Source organism: Astatotilapia calliptera, chromosome 18 (assembly GCF_964374335.1).
Source record: "Astatotilapia calliptera chromosome 18, fAstCal68.1, whole genome shotgun sequence".
In the NCBI taxonomy this organism is placed as follows: domain Eukaryota; kingdom Metazoa; phylum Chordata; class Actinopteri; order Cichliformes; family Cichlidae; genus Astatotilapia; species Astatotilapia calliptera.
In genome coordinates, this window is record NC_137439.1 from 9,521,833 (window position 1) to 9,539,045 (window position 17,213).

Genomic DNA, 17,213 nt, shown 5'->3' on the forward strand with positions numbered 1-17,213 from the left:
ACCATGACAGTGGCAGTCTCCACCAGCAGAACACGCCCCACCTTTCAGCCAACCTTTGCTAATGTTGTATTATACCCTGTGTCTTGGGAACTACCTCTGTGATAGACTGGATGTACCCCACCCCACGACAGCTGGGACAGGCTCCGGCCGCCCTGCATCCCTGAACTCGATAGCAGTGCAAGAAGTGGATGAATATGAAATCCATAGTGGTAAATTTCCAACATTTGTTTCATAGTTTCTGGCAGTTGCAGATTTGTTGATGTGGTCCTTTTAAATGACACTGATTGGTGCAGTGCACACACATCTGCACAGTCTACTGTACATCCATCATGCCACCTGTGCTTGCATGCACGACGATGTACCAGGGGGTGTTGGGTGTTTTTCCAGGTTTTTAGCTTGACATATAACTTGATAATATAAATTTATAGCACCCATTAGGGACAGGATGATAGATCTAGCCAGTATTTACCTTATTATATGTTGTGTCAGATAGTTAGGCTGTTGCTTAAAGTGATGGTTCCTCTCTACTGTATGTGCACAAAGAGAGACTACTGATTTTTTTTTAAATGATTTTGTTTTGGGTTTATAGTTTGATTATTCTGTTCTACCAACAAGTATAATTGAGCCCTCAACCTACCATGGGATCAGTGTAATGGGTTAATTGATCTTAAGGAGATGGTAAGAGTTTTATTGTCAAGAAAAGTCTTTTAGTGATCTGTGGTGCTTTAAGTGTTCTCTCTGAGCCTTTTTTACCTTGAAGAACAAGAATAAAATTTACATGGAAATGCTGTGCAAAGATGAATTCAGTTTGAATACATTATGGTAAGTACTGTCAAACGGATGTCAGTTACACTGAGACATTAAAGGAATAAAACGTTTTTTTTTAATACATAAAAGATTATTGGTTGCATAAGTAGTGCCTTGTCCTGATTCTTTACCCACCTATTTGCTATATTTACTGTAATAACACCATCTTCTAGTGCCCTCTGTGTGGCATGTATTTATAGTGTGTAGGTGTGCGCTGTATGCTGCCTTGCTCGCATTTGTAAAATGATTACGGTCCAGGGGTTGTTGATAAAAATTCCACAAGGTCTCCAGCTAAGTGATAATTTAATTTCAGTGTAATGCAATTCAGTAGAAATACATCAATCAGAATAAATGAGAGTGTATATTATGATTTGAATTTGCATTTTTTGATATTGAATAAAAAAAAATCAGAGAACATTTCAGCCGTGTGTGCATCTGTGTACATTTGCATCGTATACTGTGAGGTGCTGCCCTCATATTTTCTGTCAAGGGCGTCACCAGATGGTCACAGGACCGCGCCAATTTACCAATCTAGGCAGTCATTACAGTTAAGACCACTTGGAGTGACCCTAATTAGTCAGTTACCCCGCAAGGGGCACCCTGACAATGTGTAGAGGTACCCCGCCACTCATAGCACACGCAGATTAAACCGCCACTGTCCAGGCTCTATTGTTTCACTGTTTGTGTCTGTGGTGCCATTGTTGGAAGCTGCCACCGCTCTCCCCGTCTTTTTTGTCTTCTTCATCCCTCGTCTTGCTTTTTCATTGATCTCCATTATTTTCATTGGGAGTGACAAACCGTGGGGGTTGCGTTCGTTAGTTGAGGTTTGTTGTTACAAGGCATACACGCATTCCAGTAGACATGATGGGGAAGAGGAGCGTTGATCATGGTTCCTCTCACTCTCTCTCATACACAAACACACACACGCACACACACAGAGACACACACACAGCAACGAAGACATATTCTCAAAGTGGTCCCTCGAGACAAGAAACATGTCGGGATAGCGAAGCAGAAAGAGTTCTTGTACACCTGCAAACACATACTTTCAGCGAAGAGAAGACAGGCCTTGCATGAAATACAAAGACTCATACACATTACACAGACTGCAAACTTTGGTCCACATTAACATTTCTGCTTCTCTCAACCCTGCTTTGTCTCTCTGTGCTATTTCAAGGGAGACGCTCAATCGTGCACGCACTCCCATACACTCCCCCCCATCATCAGCACGCTTGCAAAAACACTTCGTCCTTTCATGTCATGTTGCTGAGCAGTCAGAGAAGAGAGGAGTGGAAAGAAGAAAGGAAGAAGGTCTGCCTGAAACGAAACAAAAAAACACCCAGCCCGAACACCCATTCTCATGTACTTCAGCAACAATTACATGACGAGACGAGAGAACACGTTTATTTGTGATTTCAAGTGGAAGCAGCCAGACAGGAGAGTTGACATGATACCAGAGAAACTTCAGTAGCATCTGCAAGTATCACGATTTGTAGTACGAGTGTATCCGAACAGGTTTCTAATAATTTTTTTAATTGTGCATTTAAGAAAACAGAAGTGTTAAACCATACTAGGCTGTTTCCTAAAGTAATTTCAGTGGATTTTTGATCATGTCTGTACTGGAAGGGGGGATGATTGAAACTATAAAGGCTGCTCTTGTAAATACTATGTTGAAGGCTGAAACAAAGTGGTTTGTACATTGTAACCAATGTGCAACCATGTGTAAAGGTAAAAATGTTTAGGCTATACTTTTTCTGAATGACGCTGGGGAAACAAACCATTTCCAATGTCAAAGAGGTTTGGATGAGAATGTTTTATACGCTGCACAATGTTTACTTTGTGTGAAGCGTACTGACAGCTTAACGCTTCGTCTTTTCGTCCGAATTCTTTCTCAAATGATTTCCATGCTATTCATACATGATTTTTTTTTTTTTTGTAAAGAAGCAAACAAATAAAATAACATTGAATTTCAGGGTAGAAATCCTCTGCTGTGGTTGATGTAGTCTAGCATCAGTGTCACAATTACATATAGTTTGTCCATCAAATAGCCAAGTCAACGCACGTTTATTTTTCAGCCCTAAACTCTTCCAGTCATGAGGAACTCTAGTGTCATAATAAAACAGCCCAAAACACTTTTCATCAAGCACATATCCCAATAAATACAGGGAGTGCAGAATTATTAGGCAAATGAGTATTTTGTCCACATCATCCTCTTCATGCATGTTGTCTTACTCCAAGCTGTATAGGCTCGAAAGCCTACTACCAATTAAGCATATTAGGTGATGTGCATCTCTGTAATGAGAAGGGGTGTGGTCTAATGACATCAACACCCTATATCAGGTGTGCATAATTATTAGGCAACGTCCTTTCCTTTGGCAAAATGGGTCAAAAGAAGGACTTGACAGGCTCAGAAAAGTCAAAAATAGTGAGATATCTTGCAGAGGGATGCAGCAGTCTCAAAATTGCAAAGCTTATGAAGCGTGATCATCGAACAATCAAGCGTTTCATTCAAAATAGTCAACAGGGTCGCAAGAAGCGTGTGGAAAAACCAAGGCGCAAAATAACTGCCCATGAACTGAGAAAAGTCAAGCGTGCAGCTGCCAAGATGCCACTTGCCACCAGTTTGGCCATATTTCAGAGCTGCAACATCACTGGAGTGCCCAAAAGCACAAGGTGTGCAATACTCAGAGACATGGCCAAGGTAAGAAAGGCTGAAAGACGACCACCACTGAACAAGACACACAAGCTGAAACGTCAAGACTGGGCCAAGAAATATCTCAAGACTGATTCTTCCAAGGTTTTATGGACTGATGAAATGAGAGTGAGTCTTGATGGGCCAGATGGATGGGCCCGTGGCTGGATTGGTAAAGGGCAGAGAGCTCCAGTCCGACTCAGACGCCAGCAAGGTGGAGGTGGAGTACTGGTTTGGGCTGGTATCATCAAAGATGAGCTTGTGGGGCCTTTTCGGGTTGAGGATGGAGTCAAGCTCAACTCCCAGTCCTACTGCCAGTTTCTGGAAGACACCTTCTTCAAGCAGTGGTACAGGAAGAAGTCTGCATCCTTCAAGAAAAACATGATTTTCATGCAGGACAATGCTCCATCACACAAGTACTCCACAGCGTGGCTGGCAAGAAAGGGTATAAAAGAAGAAAAACTAATGACATGGCCACCTTGTTCACCTGATCTGAACCCCATTGAGAACCTGTGGTCCATCATCAAATGTGAGATTTACAAGGAGGGAAAACAGTACACCTCTCTGAACAGTGTCTGGGAGGCTGTGGTTGCTGCTGCACGCAATGTTGATGGTGAACAGATCAAAACACTGACAGAATCCATGGATGGCAGGCTTTTGAGTGTCCTTGCAAAGAAAGGTGGCTATATTGGTCGCTGATTTGTTTTTGTTTTGTTTTTGAATGTCAGAAATGTATATTTGTGAATGTGGAGATGTTATATTGGTTTCACTGGTAAAAATAAATAATTGAAATGGGTATATATTTGTTTTTTGTTAAGTTGCCTAATAATTATGTACAGTAATAGTCACCTGCACACACAGATATCCCCCTAAAATAGCTAAAACTAAAAACAAACTAAAAACTACTTCCAAAAACATTCAGCTTTGATATTAATGAGTTTTTTGGTTTCATTGAGAACATGGTTGTTGTTCAATAATAAAATTATTCCTCAAAAATACAACTTGCCTAATAATTCTGCACTCCCTGTACAGGATGATATATGGTTATGAAATTGGTCAATCAGCCTTAAAAATCTTGTGCACTGTTCAGCACTGATAAGTAGGATATTACTTTGTCAAAGGCAGGATTTATTATTTCAACGACTCAATCCCTTTCATTTCTTATACATAATATACCTCTGTGTAATAAGAGCACATAATGATCCAGTGGAATTCAATATTCAGTTGTCATTCTTATACCACAACACAGCAATCACATGTTCCAATGAACAAAACACAGGACAGAAAATAACAGCAGTAATGTGTTTATCATCTCAGCCACTGACTTTGATAAATAGCCAAAATGGTCTTCTTATAATTTACAGTTATTACTGCTTAATCATGAGCATGAAGTGCACAAAAGTAGTTTTGCATCCCAAGTCGTTGTCAAAGGAAGCTCTGTATTGGAGATTATGTATCAGAATTTCAGGAGCGGGACCGCGCCTCCAAACATGCTCCTTCTGGTTCTCATCTATATAGGTTCCCTCAGTTCTGTAAGCTGTTCATTCTCGTTTACGTGCCCCACCCTCACTCCCTCACCTTTTCAATTATTTAACTTCTTTACTCCTATTTAGTACATGGAGATCTGCCACCCCCGGGAGCTGTCGCGAATCCCCTTCGAGGCCTTCCCCAAACCGCAGCTAAATTCATGTCCAAGCATTCACCTTTACCTACTAAAACACTGTCAAACCTAAAGTGAGGACATCGGCCCAGCTGGTGAAATAGCAATTAAACATGTTAGCCTCAATACGCATTTGCTACTTCGTTTCATAACAGCGTAACACAGCTGTGACACCATGAGTGCAATGGGCTGCAGAGTTGATGAGTTTGTGATATCAGATGTATTCTAGGTGTATTCTTCAAAAACAGAAGTGATGCTCTGCTCGATGTTAAAAAAAGACCTTTGAAGAGAAACCAAAGCTTTCTCAATTCCTGTTCATAATGATTCACCACTTATCACAACATTGAGAATAATTTCTTTCTTTAACCAAGCCAATACAATTTCAAGTACCAGTATAATCATTTTAATAAGGATTGCACTTTTTAAACACAATATGCAATTTTCTCTGAGAACCTTTCCCCAATGTTTTTCTTTGTAACTAAACAAATTGACTTTTTTAGCCTGATTGTATGAGTTTGAAGATTTTTTTTTTTAGACTTACCTTATTTGATAAGTGAAACTGTCCTGTTCTGTTGGCAGATAGTTGTTTCAAGTAATTTTTTCCGCATTTTCTTTGATTTTGTTGCTTTGCAGTATTTTGTTAGCATTTTTTTTTTCAAGTAACACCATAATTTTAAACTAAATTCTCCTTTCTATTAAACTTCTTAATAGGTCCTTAAATAAGCCTTTATATGCGGTTTCCCTCACTAAGCAAGAATCTGGGAGCCATCCATTAGCTCTAAATAGTGTTTGTATATTGATATTGCTGCCAAAACCCTGTGAAACATACAGCAATGTTCATCTATTCTATCTATCTATTCATCTATTCATCTTGGACATTGGACAATTTCTGTGTTGTGCTTCACTAGCTGTTGATTTTGCCTAACATCATAACTGCCTAACCCTGGCCCCACTCAGTTTTAAAACTGGCCTTGATTGAAAGCACTGCACTTTGTTTGTACCTCGGGTTGACATTTCGGTTGTGCTCTGCGTTTTCCAGGAGAAACCTTCTGTCTGTTTGTGTTTGTCAGATGGACCTTGAAAGCAACAGGCACGGAGAGCAAGGCGGAGGTGTGTGTTTGTGTGCCCATGTGTGTATGCTGATGGACGACAAGGGCGACTCCATTTCTTAGGTCAAGCTTCGGGTCATCTCTGTTGCCCTGGTAACCCTGTTCTGGCTGGGTTGCTTGGCAACAATCCTCTTTTGTTCCAAATGATTTAATTTGAAGCATATCTTCCCTCGTCACCCTTGGCTCACTGACTCACCCCTCTTCCTCGATCTTGTCCTCCTTCTGTCCCTCCATCACTGCTTGCTGAGTCTTTTCCTTCACCCTCCTCACTGAATTCCCCTTTTTTAAATCTTGGCCCTTCCATTGACATCGAGAGCCCAATCCTTCTTTTCCCTGTCCTGTAAGTCCCTCCTGTTATCAGAAGGTTTTACGAGCGGATAGGTGTGTGTGTGACTATGTGAGAGCACAAGAGTGAGTTTGCTGAGTTTGAAGGTGGTGACTTTGCTTGACTGTACTTGCCTTTCTGTACTGTGCCATAGAGAGTACATTTTCATGTTTCTCATAAACTAATCTAGGATCTAAACTTGCACTGTCGTCTCCAATGCCTTCCTGTGAAGGGTTTGTATCATGTTCTTCCTTTGCCTGTAAGTGCCTCCCACAGTCTAAATATATGCATATAAATTTAATTGGGGATTCTAAATTCGCCTTGGTTTTCGAATAAGTGGCTAAGAAAATGGATGGACGGAAACTAATTGGCAGCTGTGCCAGCCTCCGTTCTTCTAAGAGGCTGTCCACAAAAGCCTGGCTGCAGGGACTTAATACTTTTCAGCTGTAAGAGCATTTATAAGGGTCAAGCACTGATGTTGGACACAGACTGAAGCCAGAGAATATGACCTGAAAGTCAAGACACTGTTGCCAAAAATGTGGGAGCATCACTCTCGTCTTCTGAGAAATTAAGATTTAGACATTTTGGAATTTAAACTTAATTTAACAAATAAGTTTGTTCACATACTTTGAGGCTACACTCTGTCATAATATTACAAACTGTAATGTTTAACCGTTGCTTAATACAGCAGGCTGTGTTCTGCTGTTGTGCCTTACATCAAACAAAACCTGTCATTCATAACAAAAAACAAAAAGTTTGCGAGTTTTTAATCAGTTTGTTCAGAATCATTACAGAGACATCATTAAGACATCATCAAGGTGTAATTTCACTCAAACGTAAATTATATTAAATGAACAGCCAGTGTGTGTGTGTGTGTGTGTGTGTGTGTGTGTGTGTGTGTGTGTGTGTGTGTGTGTGTGTCCTTCTCCTGCTTATCTAACAGTCCAAGTATCTGATTGCGGCACGCTTTTGTTTTCCAGAACAGTACACACATTTTTTCCAGACTTCTTGTTATTGCTGTTTTTGAAAAATGGGTAGACAACACCCATCTTTCACAGAGAGATGAGCACAGAGAAAGACAGAAAGCAGATTCTGAGTCTCACCATAGCAGGTCCAGTGATCTTAGTCAAAAGGGCAGACTTCTGGTAATTGACTACTCATTTCTTTAAGTGGCCTATTGGCAAGGGCAGTCGGTGCATTTGCCAAAGCATTAAAGATTTAACTCTCTTTATCTTCCTGCGTGTGTGTGCGGAAGTGCAGATGGACAGATAAAGCTTGGTTGCCATTTTTGATATCATGCGATGATTTGTGGTGGAGGATTTTTTTTTAAATCGTGGGTGTACTGGTTCAGGACAGGGCTTCTCTCTTTAAAATCTAAAGCATCTGTCTTCCTCTGTCTTCCCAACCCGACTGTGTCCGATTTATTTTTAAAGAAGCTTAGCTGACAAAGCTGTATTGAAACTCTGCAGAGATAATTATAGAGGTAATTATGATGTAACAAACAGCAGCTGAATAATGGGTTTCAGCCTGATTAGCAACTCAATAAAGCATATATGCCATTAAAGTATAGGTTCAGATTCAAGTCGCACATTTTATCTGTATGTACAGTAGGCATACTGGTTCTGAAGCAATACTCAGTTTTACTCCACTGCATCAAAAAATAGGGTCAAATTGTTCTTTCACCATTTTAAATTAGTATGAAGTGTTTACATTCTGAGGTTGGTTTCTTCAGCCTTACAGTTTGATGTTGCTGGCTGAGCCCAACCACAAACCTGTGTGGCTCAGAGAGCTGCAGGAAATGAACAGCTTTTACTCAAAGCTAGCCACAGTTTTTTATGCCTGTACATTTTTTATACAAAGAGAAGGACAGAAAATGATGCACTTTCTTTCACAGACAGCTGTGCATTCCAAGTATGATGATGGAGGATGAGAAACATTCAAATAAGTGATTAAAGTGCAGATGGGTTTAGGCAACTAAAATTGTAAGGTGCCTAAAGGGAAAGATGATGGGTACGGTTAATATCTGATAATCTGGATGTTAAGCGTAGGGTTTTGTTTTTTTAAAATCATAGGGTACAGAACTTTCCTGTGCTGAACCTAATCTTAGCTGAACCGGTGCAAATTTATGACCTGTTAAAATATCTGTAAAACTAGTGACATTCAGAGAGTGTGAGACTTCTTTGGGTCTACAACACTCAAGCAATTGCTCACTTTGGTGACAACCAAAAAATATTGCTCCCATCATAGGAATACTATCCTAGGAAACATGGAGAAGGAATTTAATGCTTAAAAGGCCATAGCTTTGGAAGATACCCACTTGATTTGACTCCCTCAGACTACTGAAGTTTTATTTCACTCTGATTTTGTAGGGATGAAACAAATTTAAGCACTAGTAAAGTGACCTTAGAAAGAGATAAGTTCAAACCAGTAGCGAGACAAGGAATGATAACAAGAAGTGTGAATATTCTTGTGGTCACGCATTTGAAAATATCCTATCCTATATTAACAGTTATCTCCGTTTATTGCTGCTCTTTCTCCCCACCTCACCACTTATGTCAGCACCTCTTCATTTTTTTCATCCATACTGTATGTGAGCTTTCTCATTTTTCTTTTGTCTTTGCTCTACTTCCCTCCATCTTGCTCTCATTGTTTCTTTTTTCCCACTCTTTCGGTCTTTTTGCCCCCTTTCTAAGTCACCCTGTCATCTCTCCTCATTGCTCTCATCAATCTATATATGCTTATTTCTGCCATGTCCTTCGCTCACCTCTCACTCTCCCTTTCCCTCTTTCATTTGCTTTCTCCCTGTTTTTCCCCTGTGCTTTTCTCTATCTTTGTCTTGCTCTCTCGCCATCCCAACTCTCTCTGTCTTTCTCTTCCTTGCAAATCATTATTCTTTTTCTTTTGTCAGCAGTGAAGCCCTTTTCTGCAAAATGAATCCCCCCTTCCTCCCTCTCTCCCTGCTTGCGCTCCCTTTTCATTCTCATAGTGCTGTTTCAGTGGCAGGGTGGGGCGGCCGGCTTGGCGCCTGACTACTGCTGCAGACACTGCTGGGCTATGATGGTGGTGGTGTGTGAGTGCGTGTGAATGGGGGGGATCTAGCTCGTGGAGGATGCGGGTAAGGAGGGGATTGCCCGATTTCTGAGCTAACTATGTTTGACAGGGAACATAGGGAGGGTGGGTTGGTAGGGTAGTGGAGGGGTACTTTATGGGAGGTGGTGGGGCCTTTTGTGGGCTCAGAGAATCCCCCACAAGTAGGACTGATTAAGAAAAAAGGCGGGCTGGGGTAAAAACTAAGGGCTAAGGAGGTTGTTTGTCCTAAGGTGGCAGATAGGGGGTCCTTAAATCCCAACATCCAGTCCCACCCAGCACTCCCCCCCTTTACTTCCACACTCATCTACATCCCTTGACGATTTTAAGTAATTTGTTCACGGTCCCAAATAATGTGGCACCAGAATGAGGATTGCAACAATCGCTGTTCTGTTAAAGACTGCAAAGCTGTAAAGAGCCTTTTTGCTCCAAATGATCTGCATTTCATAAGTCAGACATGAATGGGGGGTCTGCTTCTTTTAAAAAAAACAAAATTGTTATGATTTGCAGATTTTTCTTAATTCACCAGGAATTAAGAAAGAAAATAGATTCAATCTGCATCTTGTGAGTCGTAACAGCCGGACGGTAATGGTGGAGAGTTAAAGGGTGGAGTGAGGGGTGCAATAGTTGGGGAGGAGTAAACTTGTGGATGGTAGAGGTGGGCAGAAGGGCACACACACCCACACACACATATTTACAGTCCCGGATATGCACACACTTACCCAGGGGGATGGGGGTGGTAGTTGGGACAGCTGGGCATAGATGGATGGTGTGGGGGAGGCTGCTCCGTATCTGTCAGGGTGGGTGTATGTTTGTGTGTATGTCTTTCTGAATGTGTCCTCTGTGCATTATGGGGAAAGAGTGTGCATGCATGTGTTTTTCGCATGTTCCCCTTCTGGAGTCCAGCTGTATCTAATGCTGCATTTCTTTATTAAGCACATTTTTATCCATTAATGTCCTCGTGTCTGATGTGTGTGCCTGAGAGATGTGTAACTCTTTTTTGTGTGTGTATGCCCCTGTGTACAGTTTTGGGGGTGAGTGGTGAGTACATGAGGGTGTGTCTGTATGGAGGAGGGCTGTTTGTGTGTGTGTTTGGGGGGAGGGTCAGCTTTCTTGTAGTCTGCGCAAGTGGATGCCTCTGTGTGTGTGTAATGGCCTGTATCATACCACGCTGTATCAACCCGCACATTGTTGGCTGAGTTTCCCATCAAATGTGTACAGCATCAGTGGCACCATGACACATGACTGTGTCTGTCACACACCATAGCCTTGGACTCAGTGCAGCTGCAGTGGAATATGGATACACGCACAGGAATGCACAGGGTAACTTGCACATGCACTTCGCCTCAACCACATGGAGATAAAAAGCATCTCATAAATCACACAGATACACACGCTTCTTCCCACGTATTTGTGCACAAACAGATATATTCCTAGCCACAAAAAAAAACAACCAAATACCACTGTGTGCTTGAGCGCTAACACGCACTAGCATGCAAACATCTTCGATAATAAGATTCTCGGGGCTCGCACACACACGCGCAGACGTGCACATACTGAGACACAGTCAGATAATTACCTCCCTGCAAAGCAACAAATACGCTCTGCTTACAAATATAAACCACACGTGCGCAAATATGAGGATAAAAATCTTATCACATAAACACAAATGCGCACTTAGACCAGACCTACATGTGAAGGTACTCTCACACGCATACGCACACACCCGCACACAGTTGTTTAACAGTAAATAAAGTTTATTAACCTGAGTTAATTAGCAACAACATCGTAAATCCACCCTGGGGGACCAAAAAACTGAGGAAAACAAGGAATTAAGGATGGGGAGAATTAAGCGAGTTGATCAGTAATAGAGGAGGAGGGGAAGGAGGCTTGACAGAAGGGCGAGGAGGTGAGGGGGCACGATAGGAAAGCAGGGAGGACATCAGGGCAGATGGAGAGAAGGAGGGGGGAGAAGCTAGAGGGAGACAGATGGAGTAAGAAGGAAAAAGAGGGTGAACATGGAGATGTGCAAGGTGGTTTGAATTTTTCACTGTCTGTTCTTTGTAAGGAGAGAAATTGGAGGAATAAAGAGGGAACTTTTTTTCTTATTAAGGCAGTAGTTCAAACTTTTTGGGAAACACACTTCCAGAGAGTGAAATAAGGTGACTAAAATTAATCCAGTGTGTGTGTGTGTGTGAGTCTGTGTGTGGTACCGAGCTGAAGTCAGGACCTGGTTAAACTAGTTTCACCTGTTCTTATTCATACATATTTATGTAGTTTAGCTTAAATACATAGATACCAGGCTAACATTGGGCCATACAGGATGAACTTAAGCCTCACAGTATTGTATTTTATCATTAAAGCTGCTTGTTTGCAGAAGTTTGTAAAGGCAAAGAAAAAACACGTTTGCTTAATTTCATTCTAACGTAAAGCCTGGAGAGTACGGTTCATTGTCAACATTCAAAACATTATGGCAACACTCTTCTTCAGCACTGTGTGAACAATTTGTGTTTGACTGAATAAGTACCTTCTGTCTAGACATCTTCACAGATTGACTTTGAATTTTTGAAGTTAACCACAAGCTGAAAATGATATCCAAACTCAGTGCACATGAATACATTTTCACAATAAACCGCCCAAAACGTAATTAAATGTGATATGAAATGCAGCTAACTGTAACAGAAGAGAGGTTTTAGTTGGTATATTGTCTCTCTTTGGATAAACTGAACAAGTTTGCAGTGCAGCTCTATATGTAATGCACACACATGAGATTGATAGCGATCTTCTCATCTAACTCTCTGACAGAAAACAAATAAACCATATGTTTAAAAAAATGTGGAATTATTCTTTCAGGTTGTTCCCTCTCTCTCTCTGTTTTTCTTTTTTTGTCACTGGAGATCTCTCGAGCGCTTCTCACTTCCTCTGTTGTCTCACTAGCTCCTTCTTTCCCCTCCCTCTCATTTTTTTTCACACACGCGCACAGTTTCCCACCTCGTTTTATCACCCACCCTGCATACTCTTATCCATCCATCTTTCTCTCTGTGTCCTCCTTCCTCCCTCCCTCCCTCATTCCATTGACTTGATATCCCAGTCAGCCTTCTCCCCTTGCGTTCTCTCACCTTGTTTCTGGCTAGGGAAAGTGTAAATTGTGTTGCTTTAAATACCCGTGTCTTACTCTGGCTCTAAGCTTGGTGAGGGAAGGCGTGGATGTGAGGAGGGAAAGAAAGCAGCAAACCACAGAGTTTAACTTAACGTCTGCTAAGGATAGATAGGTCTCTCCTTTTATTTTTGCAGCTTGAGTGTTTAACCTGACTTAACAGTTTAAACTCTGGATGAACTTCATTTCCCTCCTTTAACTTTGCTGCTAAGGAGATTCAAAGGTAAAAAGCACAGCCGTATCTGAATCCCAGGATTATTGGAGCCAGATTCTAGTGGCGAGTGACTCTTTAGCACTTGTATGAACCAGTTTCAAACAGCAGATGGTTTGGGTGCGCCACACTGGACTGTATCATAAAATATGTTAACCACAAACTTTTTAATAACTCATTTCAAATACTGTAATATCTCTAGCATCCATCTTAATACCCACTGCTTCTAACCGCACCCCTCTGACCATATAATAACGGTTTAAGTCGATTTGAGATATTGCTAAAAGATTGATAAATTATGCTCTTGCAGTTAAATTCTACACACATGGTCCTTCAACTTAATTAAGCCAAACTTTTCTTTGATTAATATTTGACCAACTGTGCTAAAAACGTCAGCATGCTCGTATACTGTACAATTCAAATAATTTGTATACATTAGTGGAGCTTTAAATTTAAGATGTAGAATGCCTGTTAATCATGATTAAAGCATTTTAGGCCTTATGGTCCATAAGAGTGAGATTAACCTTTATTTGTTAGCTTTCATTAATTTACACACAATGTTTTTGTAGCTAACAACAACCGGAGTCTGATGTATTGGGCGTACTGGAGTAGCTGAAAATTATGTTTTGCTCCAAGACACTCCAGCAGTGTTAATGAACGAGCTACAAGTGCAGCTTTCACATTTACCATGCCAGTTCATGGATCGAATCTGCAATCTTCCTCAGACCCTTTCACTTCTCTAACCTTTAACAAACCGGCACCCCAGATCAATAATTTTAAATGAAAATAAAAGACCGATATATGACAAATAACCACGAGACAAACAAACAGGTATAATAACAAAGGCCGCTACCTTTCTGGAAGTTAACCTCCTTGGCTCTGGGTCGTTCTTTATTACAGGGGCGTGCTTAGTTTGAAACCTTGAGACATTTAATTGTTGCGCTTTTGAGTTTTTATTTCAGATTGAAGTTTGGAGAAACATCTGGGAGATAAAGTGTAATTTATGCAAAAAATGTGACGTGATGGCTTTGAAAACTTTACTCCCACACAAATTTGATGAAATGATTAACTGGTTGATATTACCTTGACTAAAGGAAAAGCTTTGTCTGGCATTTAGTGTTCCACTGATAAAAAGCGACATTTCTGGGTTTTTTCTGGTGATAAATATTCAACATTATGTAAAGGATCCTTAAAATATGTCCACTTTAAAAGCATGTCTCCTCGCTGAAAAGTCACTAATTGGCTACTGATATTGTTTTACCAGCACAAATGTCACACTGAGCCTCAAACTCAGGTTGTCCTTGATCAGAAAATGCCAGCACTCTGTGGCAGCTAGACAACGCAAGATTGGCTAACTTGTCAGCGTTCATTGCGGTTGGCTTGATGGGTAGTGCAGTGGGACAGCCAATTTACCCAAAGTGTTCATGCCAAGTGGAGGAGCTTGTGCGATCAGCCACAAGAATTAGCCCAAGATGCTATTAAAGGAGACACTAATCCGTGGTACACTTGACCACACATTCAGCCCTCAGCCATCATGGTGCTTAGATAAACTAACCACAAGGTCAGAGCTGCAGTAAAACAGGAGAGAGAGCAAGTGAGCGACTTCCTGACATGAAGGGCTCTGGAAGTCTCTGAGTGTCTTTTGAATCCCGCTGGCAAAGAGCAGCTGTACCTTTATTATCGCTCTGAAACCTTATAGCCCAGAGGCAAACCTGAAGCCTTTTTTTTTTGCCTGATGTTTTCTGTGATGCTGGACTTGCTGGCCAGTTTTAAAATGAAAAAAAAAAAAGATGCCTATAGTTTCTCCCAGGTGCTCTTGGCTCATGTACCGCAAACGTGTGTTTTTGATGCTACATTCAGTTAGTTTGCTCTCCTCCTCTTCTGCAACCTTTCTTTGTGTGCCCCTCCTTTGCGTGTCTTGATGGGAGTTCCGCTGAAGCGCACTTAAGCAGATGTTCTTCCTGCAGAAAAAAAAAAAAATCCATTCCACCGCCGGTGCAAGGATGCGATAACGCTCCACACCGAATATAAACCTGTCTCCCGCTTGACAATTTGGTTCCAATTAAACTATTTATATGCGCCGTATTTTCAGGGGTGAGGAGACCGCTTTGAGGCATATTTTCTTATAAGATGTTCCCCCACGTTGGCTTGGTCTTGTTGTCAATTATGTCATATTTTCCTTTTGGTTGAGATTTGAATGAGTGAGCACCGGCATATTTGGAAGATAGTAGGAGAGGAGAGGGCGCGAAGGGTGCACACGAGGCCGAGATATGTGGAACTTCACGTGGCAAACAAACGAAACCGCAGCTACCATGTTAGGCTTTACTTACCGTAACGAGGGACTCCATGTTTTAGTATAGATCTCTGGTTCTGATTCACAATTTGTCACCCTCATTGAATGCAGAGGAGAATTAGCTTGCCTCATCACCCGTTATCAAGGGAGCGCTGTTAAATACCATAATTTGAGCCAATTTGAATACTGTTATACACCCAGACAGTTCACTCTTCAGTGATTTTTGCGGTGTTCCAGTTTCAGCTACAGCCTTTAGAATCCCTTCATTATGTCGGGTCATTTATATTCTCATTCTCCTTTTCCTCTGACCTGCTCATTTCCATAATGCCTGTCCTGTTTGAGCTTCCTCTGGACCAGCCGATGCATATGCATGGAGTTAAAAACTGACACAGATATTGACAAAGGAGAGTTAGAATGCCATTAGAGGTATGAGACAGCGCTCTTGTTGTTGCTTTGACCCGTCGAGAGCCACTGTCTGCTGTAGTCGCTTCATCTTTGCTGGTCCCTCAGGTCGCATGGTCCCTGGATGCCAGGGCTGCAACTGACTCATTGCTCTTACACTGGCCTCGCAGACATACAAGTAGATAGCCATTTGTCTACTTTTTTGTCCCTCTGACAGCTTGTCTGTGTGTCGGTGTGTGTGCGTATTGTGTCTGAGCTTTCAGAAAGACAGATAGAGATATATAGATAATCTGACAAGCAGAGAAAGAGATGGGCGGGGGGAGATAGAGAGAAAGAGTGAGATCGAGGCGGGTAATGCACTTTGTGGGTTTATCTGATTTGTGTGTTTGTGTGTGCTACTATTTTTGCCTGTGTTTTCATATGAGCACTGCATCTCACTGACTTATGATGCATTTATATCACTCAGTCTCGTGATTTTTTTCTTCCCTCTCTCCTGTTACCTAGAAGACGACCCCTTGCAGCCAATGACCTCCGATGAGACGGTGCCCGTGGGGGGTACGGTGACATTGACCTGTCGGGTGGCAGAGAGCGACAATTCCTCACTGCAGTGGTCCAACACTGCACAGCAGACCCTGTACTTTGGAGAGAAGAGAGGTGAGAGGAAGTCAGGGATGGAGTATCATTAGGAGCTAATTACAGAATATGTACAAATTCTGCTAATTTACTTTGCCAAATGTGCTTTGGATCAGTGCTTTTCAAACCACTTGTGCTCAAGTCACACCAAAGGGCAGACCAACATTTCAGTGCGCACCTTAATCCTCAAAATGTGACACAAAATAGTCACCAGTTCTTATTTGGTTTGATTTTTGTCACCTCACTTGCAGCATCTGGTCTCAGCCTGACACCTGAATTTCAGATACTTTCATATAAAAGTCTTGCTGCCTCTGGTTTCTATCCAGTGCTCTTTTTAAAAAAGCCAAGGTTCTCTCAGAAGGATGTTTAGTTTCTAAGTTCCTCTTTAGCTTGCACCGTGTTAGCTTTAGCCAGCTTTTCCTGACAGATGACTTTCAGGCTGAGGGCTGTTAACATCCCCTGTCCAGCTGTCGAAGCCAAAAGAAGCGGTTTTTTTTCCCTCCCATAAGGCAGCAGATTTTTTGCACTGATGGTTATTTAGAGAAAATTAGTATGTAAAAAGTACTAAACAACCTATTAGTTTATCCATAGCTTTTTGTGCAATTCAAACCTGAAATCATGGCAAAGCGTGCAATAGACACGCCGTTTGGCATGCAGAAGTTGCCGTAACAGCAAGGGGAGATAATATATTTAAAGCCAAAAAGTCGCCAGTGACCAAGGAAGGTATGAAGTAGGTTTCAGGGTCCTTAATCACCAGAAATCATGAAGCTAGGTGGTTAATATGTATATACATGTAAATGTGCTAAAAATGTCTGTTTAAACGCTCGTATTCTTGTT

At 41.5% G+C, this 17,213-nt stretch overlaps 1 protein-coding gene across 7 annotated transcripts in view; it reads left to right on the forward strand.

Annotated features, from left to right (window-relative positions):
- cadm3 (cell adhesion molecule 3) overlaps positions 1–17,213 on the forward strand; it is a 104,987-nt gene that overhangs the window by 24,035 nt on the left and 63,739 nt on the right. For all 7 annotated transcript variants that reach the window (XM_080292527.1, XM_080292530.1, XM_026150967.2 and 4 more), the window contains exon 3: positions 16,248–16,397. In XM_080292527.1, coding sequence (XP_080148653.1) covers positions 16,248–16,397 — 150 coding nt within the window. The remainder of the gene's footprint in view (positions 1–16,247; positions 16,398–17,213) is intronic.